At 46.5% G+C, this 6,251-nt stretch overlaps 1 protein-coding gene across 4 annotated transcripts; it reads right to left on the bottom strand.

Annotated features, from left to right (window-relative positions):
• Positions 1–317: 317 nt before the first annotated feature.
• Positions 318–2,674, bottom strand: LOC125534204. Of its 4 annotated transcripts, none has more exons than XM_048697481.1 (3): positions 1,902–2,674; positions 1,212–1,519; positions 318–803 (listed from the first exon to the last, which is right to left on the bottom strand). In XM_048697481.1, exons 1-2 carry the CDS (start codon positions 2,023–2,025, stop codon positions 1,233–1,235), a joined length of 411 nt encoding a protein of 136 aa, XP_048553438.1. In that variant the 5' UTR covers positions 2,026–2,674; the 3' UTR covers positions 318–803; positions 1,212–1,232. The 4 variants fall into 4 exon arrangements, with proteins under 4 accessions (XP_048553438.1, XP_048553440.1, XP_048553441.1 ...); XM_048697483.1 differs by having other exon boundaries at positions 1,299–1,519; XM_048697484.1 differs by having other exon boundaries at positions 1,299–1,478.
• Positions 2,675–6,251: the final 3,577 nt, after the last annotated feature.

Below are 6,251 nucleotides of genomic sequence, written 5' to 3'. Positions count from 1 at the left end.
GAATATGAACTTCGCATCAACCTTTTTTTGTCTTCAAGAAATGTGTGCTTGTTTTTTGCTTTTAATATTCAACTTCTATGCTCTATTTTTTCTGTAATAGTTTCATGAAGGAGAAGGAAAGCAGCAACATAATGTGCGCCAGAGAGCAACTAGTTTGGGAAACTAACCAATACATGATACATTTTTACTGCAAAGAACAGAGAACAATTTTTCCATTATTTTAACTTGAACTTATCCATTTTATTCACACACACACAAATGCCCCGGCTTCCACCTACAACACGAGTACACTTTTAATAAAGAATTACTAAAGTAGCTTTCATAAACATTGAACCTCTATTTTATTTAAATTTGAACTTCTATACAAATGAATAATGGATCTCTCTATCCATCACCATTTAGTACATGATGGAACCTGTCCGGAACTAACACAAACACATACTGTGCACACGCCTGGGCATCTAGTGATAATTTATACTTCAAATGGCACATCAAAAAAGAAGAAAATGCATCAGGGTCATAAAATTGAAGCTCCAGGAGACATCACGACCAACTGCACAACGTGATAGATCTCCACGGGTTATGGGCACAACTTTCTTCTCGATTGCAAGTCATTCAGTGCTAATTATCCAGCACCGGTGACCATGGGCATCCAGTGATAATTATGTAGTGCCCATGGCAGGAGTCAACTCGGCTGGATCGTAAGGCATTCTCCTTCTCTGTAATGAGACCGCCACTTCTTTGATTGTTGCATATTTCCTTCTTCAAATTTCATCTTTGAACTTCTGCCTTTTGTTTTTCCGCTGCAACCGGAAACAAAGGGAAAAAATTTGAACGTTGTTAGCACTGCCTGCTATGAACTTTTATATGTTTTTGGCTCTGAATTTTTGTAACTCCGTAATGCAAATTTATATGTTCTTTTTTACTCTGCAAGTGGGTTCACTTAACTATTGTTTTTATTCTCCAAACATACATCTTGTGGAGTTAGAACTTATATATTTTATATCATTAAACTTCTGGATTTTTCAAATGATATCAGAACACAAGTTGGGGCAAATATAGTGGGAAATCATAGACCCAAATTTCTCTTTTTTCTTGGTTGGTAATATCTTACTTTAACATAGTCCAACCTTGCTGAGATTACATCTTTGCGGATCCAAACAAATTACAGTACCAAACTTTTGAACATTACAGAGAGCAAAAATACCAACCTTTTTAAAACATCTTGAACTTCAGAAGCAAAGAGGCAAGAGAACAGAGGAGGAGAAGAAGATGGTGTGGTCGGTGGGGTGTACAACCTGCAGGGGAAGCGGCTGCGGGTGGTGGAGCTCGAGCTCCCTCGGCGTGGCCCTGCCTCTGTGCCCACGTCCAGTGGGCGGCTGAACGTGGTTGCACGCATCGGCAACAGACAGTGGCGGGGGTGGTTGCCGCAGCATCGACTGTATGTGGACCTTGGCGGCAGCGGCAGACGCGATAAGCTGCAAGTCAATACTTCCAGGTGAAGTGTTTGTGCAAATCACTGAATGAATAATAAGCTGTGTTAGCTAGCACAACGGTGCAAGAATTTCAACATTTATTTTCTCTGCCAGAGCTAACGTACACTGTATGTAAAACAGACTCTCTCTCTCTCTCTCTCTCTCTCTCTCTCTCTCTCTCTCGCCTATTTCCTGTTGATTAACGTGGTTGGGTCATTCAGTCAAGGCGATCGATCCATGGAGATGGTGCTCAAAGCCTAGCTAGCTAACGTGCTTGAGCTCATATTGAACTTTTAGTAAGATCATCGCCTGAGATAAGATACCACCATTGATGACAATTTGTGACTACATGTATTCTTGTAATCCCAACTGTTTGTAGAAGACCAAGTATCCACCGTAAGGTTCAAGCTTTTCAGCCATACGTACCTGCAGGTTGAGACCTCCTCCAGCTGTAGTTCGAGACCTCCCCCAGCTGCAGGTCGCCCGGAGGGATGGGGAGGCGGTGGTTGGTCAGGAGGCGAGCAAGACTGAACCCGGACACCGCTGCCATCGCTGGCAGTTTAAAGGGGGAGAAGGACTTTTTGCGATGCAAGAGACGATGCAAGGGCGCCAGTGGAGATTGACCGTCCGTGGGAGTCCCAGTTGACCTGCAGGAGCATGGGGTCTGCTCTGCTTCTGGAGGTCCGACCGCTGGAGGCGCGTCGGGGATGCGGGGCGGCAGGAGGCTCGTCGGGGCCAGGGGGAGGGGACGACTGCAGGAGATGCATCCGGGTCTGGGTGGGAGCGACAGCGAGGCTAAGGGGATCGCTGCAGGAGGTGCTTCTGGTCCGAGGAGCCGTGGGGGATTTGCGCGTCTGGGCCGTGGGGGACTTGGGGGCGTCAACGGTGGCGCGCAGCCGGATCCAGGGGGTCTGCGGCTGGTAGCGCGTCGAGACCGTGGTGGCGGGAGAGGGTGGGGCGTCGAGGCCGCGGGGACGGAGGAGGGTGGCGCGTCGAGGTTGTGGGGGCAGCGGGGGTAGAGCGCCGGAGGCAGGAGGCGGTGTCGGGTGGCGTGTCGAGGCGTCCGTGGGTGGCGCCAAAGCCAGGGGCCGGCGGCGGGTGGCTCGCCAGAGCCAGGTCGGCGGTGGGTGGTCAGGAGGATCGGGGCAGAGAGGTGGTCGTCTGGATCGGGGCAGAGAGATGGTGCAGTATGTGCGGGACGGGGCAGTGCGGTTGAGTTCGGAGCATCTTCGCGAGCCTATATATGTATATAGGGGCTGTTGTGATCCAAATAGTTATTCTGGGATTAGAATAGTGCCTATATATTGATCTTTTTGTTTAAATTAGATGTTTCGGATGCGGGGTGAACTCCTAGCACCAGATCGTATGCGAGCAATTTAAGAGAAATTGGCGGCATTCTTCCTTAACCACGTGATCGCTGAAGACGGAGAATACTATGTGGACTCTGTGTTCATATATAATTAGGAGATTATATTGTAAGAGATAATTATTGTATATATGTAGCCGGTAGTGTCGGATAGATATACGAAAATTTGTTGTTCGACCAATCTCTCGGAGAAGGAGAGGTGGTCGATATCACTTCTCTCTGTATGCATATGTTCATGACGATCTTTTGTTTTCTTCATTTGCTTACTAGCTAGTGTGTCTAGTCCTCTCTATATATACGTATATATAGCGTCGACCAAGCACGGACATAAGTGATGACACTTCTCTCTATTAATTAGCTAGCTAACACAATATATGAAACACCTAAATTAAACCCCCAACCCTCCTTTAAAAAAAAAACAAAAACCCCAGCCCCTGAAATGCTGACGCGTGGATGTCTATTAGTCCTGGTTGGTGCTATTAACCGGGACCAAAGGCCCTCCTGCCTGGGCTCGGCGCACCGGTCACGTGGAGGCACATCTGTCCCAGTTCGTGTAAGAACCGGGACTAAATGGTTAGGGCATTAGTAACGACCCTTTAATCCCGGTTCACAAATCGGGACAAAATGTCCTTATCAACCGGGACGAATGGGGAGTTTTTTTACTAGTGACCTGATGTCAAATGCTAGCTCCGCCACTGCGCACCCCTGCATAGTGGTGGAGGTAGGGAGCCAGGGAGGATACGGGATCAAAGGCGGACATATCTGGAATGGAGGCCAGTCGCAGCCAAGATTTTGGATTTCGTTTTTGGTTTTTTACCGGGCTGAACGAAAAAGGTAAAATCCAGTTTTTCGCTAATTTTTCTGAAAAACTCGGACGAAATGCATAAACTAAAATTTAAAATTTTGAATGAAAAATGGCCGAAATTTGAACGAAAATAAACGGAATTTCTCAAAAAGGTCCGAACCAAGCAGAACAAAAACGTATACCGGGGGGAAACTGAAGCAAAATCATCGAATTCCAGAATTATCAATCTGAAAAGTAGTGAACAAGCTAGGCCTTTCATTGTCATCAAGCTAAAAGAAGCGATATAAATGATAAAGGCCTGGCATTGTAGTGTTGCAGCTCCAACGCCGGCCTTTATCTCGTTCTCTATCGCTGCCTGAGCAGACATTTGGTGATGAGTAGATGCGAAGTGAACGAGGTTGTCGACTGCCAGAGGAGAAGTGGATGCGAAGTAGGAGAATGAGGAGGATGTGGACTGCCGGAGGAGAATCATGGGAGGAGGAGGCGCTACCGTGCTTCGCTCAGCTTCCGTCGACAACAGCCGTCGCCGCGCTGTAAACGGAAGTGGAGGACGAAATGATGAAATTTGGGTTGGGAGGCTTCAGTACGGACTTTTATACCATCGGGGACACCAGCGACCTACGGTGGATCCATGGAACGGGCCGAAGTTCAAAAAGGGCCGAATTTTTTGGCCGGCCTATATTTATACCGGGCCTTGACAAAATTGATGGATTTCGGACGAAATCCAAAACTCTGGTCGCAGCCCCCCACCGCTCGCTTGAGGGTGGAGAAGGCGCCGAGGATGATAGGGACGCCGAGGTCACGACCACAACGGCGGATTTCTCCCACTCCCTGTTGTCTGCATGGCCCCTGGTGCCCCGGACGCGTTTTGCGAGTGTGGGTGGCCGCGGCGGATCTCACCTGATGTTCTAGGGTTGTGCGCGACAGTGGCTGGCCAGCGGAAGGAGGAGTTGAACGGTGGCGATGCAACTGGAGGAACCCTATGAGTGAGGGCGTCGAGGAGACACGAGGAGCAGAATCGGGGTGGTGCGTCAAGGAACGAGTTAATGGGCCGGCCCAAGTTGGCCGCTGTGAAAGACGGGTGAAACATAGAAGTGGTGGGCAAAAAATAGGAGTGATGGGATAAGGTGAGAGTGAGACAAGACTATCAACTGAGGCATTACGAGTAGAAGATTTGGTAAGTGCGATTAATTATTTTGATAAGTGTGGGAAGGCCACAATGTACCATTATATGGAAGAGTTGAATGATGAATTATCATTCACCAATTTTCTTTTAATACTAGAAGATTTGGTTGTTAGGAAAGGTAAGGATCGATGCATTAGGAAAGTTAAGATTTTAGCATTGATTGTCATGAAACTTGATTTCATTGTTTGATAACGTGCTATCGGTTCCTATTCGTTTAGAAAGTGGCTAGTTAAGAAAGTTTTTATTAGACGATGAAAAAAAACAATGTGAAGGGGTGGTGGTCGGAGGTGAGACGGAAAAAAATAGACGAAAAAAACCATAAACGCAATCCTATCAACTGCTTTATTAAGAATAGAGATTATAGTAGACTCGGCACACATAACCCAGTTAACATACACGGTCACCCATGAAAATGACCAGCACAATAGGGTCGTCCCTTGGAGTCGGAGGCAAGAGTGGTTTTTCAACTCCTGTGTCCCTACACCGGTACACCCCATGAACAATAAATTAAAAATAGAGAAGAAAATAAAAAAATCTAAAACTTTGTGACATCATATACACTCAAACTTTGTAGGTGCTTGTAAGATTTCATGCAAAAGAAATCGAGAAGCTCTATACAAGTAAGCAATTTGAGTGCTCACAGTTTTAAGCACAATTTTTTTTCTCATGTGTACACCTTTCTCTAAAGGGTGTGGCTAGGTCTCAGTCGACCGATACTTAACCTAGTCTCAGTCAGGTGACATAGCATATAAGAAGAAAAAATGTACGAATCTCCATACAGAATTAAAGGGATGTACCATTGACTAAGACATAACAAAGTCTCAGTCCAGTCGACTGAGACTTAGCAAAGCTGTTTTCTATATGGTATTTCTTGATGAAAATTTGCATGTGCCTAAAATGTTTGAGCATATTCGATGACGCAAAATTTCAGAATTTTTTTATCTTGTTTTCTGTTAGGGACACCCGGGAGCTACCACACCTTTCTCAACCAGAAAACGTCTCGGTCTTCTGTTGTTCCTTTGCCTGCTCCTTTCTCCGAGAGCTAGGCCTTCTGTAACCGGCGCACGGCAGGAAAGAACTTGTCAACGGCCATTTTTCTAACTCGGCAAATAGGGAAGAACTCGACAAGACCATTTCTTTCAGTAGTGGGCGTATCTGATCTGTTGAACGGGAGCAGCAATATTAGCGACGGCAACACGCTTGTCTCAGAGACAATTACGTCAGTAGGTAGGTCAGAACTCAGAAACATGGGGGGAGGGGGTGGGGGCGGCGTGGCGACGGTGCACCTGATATGTTTTCTTTTCTTTTGCACCGTTTATGTGTCGCTTGGCCCAGGGCTTGGACCAATCCTAGCTGGGCAAAATTGACAAATTTAACCTATGAACAAAATCAAATCACAGAATGAACTGTCTGTAAAAC

This window comes from Triticum urartu, chromosome 2 (genome assembly GCF_003073215.2).
Source record: "Triticum urartu cultivar G1812 chromosome 2, Tu2.1, whole genome shotgun sequence".
Classification (NCBI taxonomy): Eukaryota; Viridiplantae; Streptophyta; class Magnoliopsida; order Poales; family Poaceae; genus Triticum; species Triticum urartu.
The sequence above is the reverse complement of the archived record's forward strand: the minus strand, read 5'-3'. Positions and strand labels throughout refer to the sequence as shown.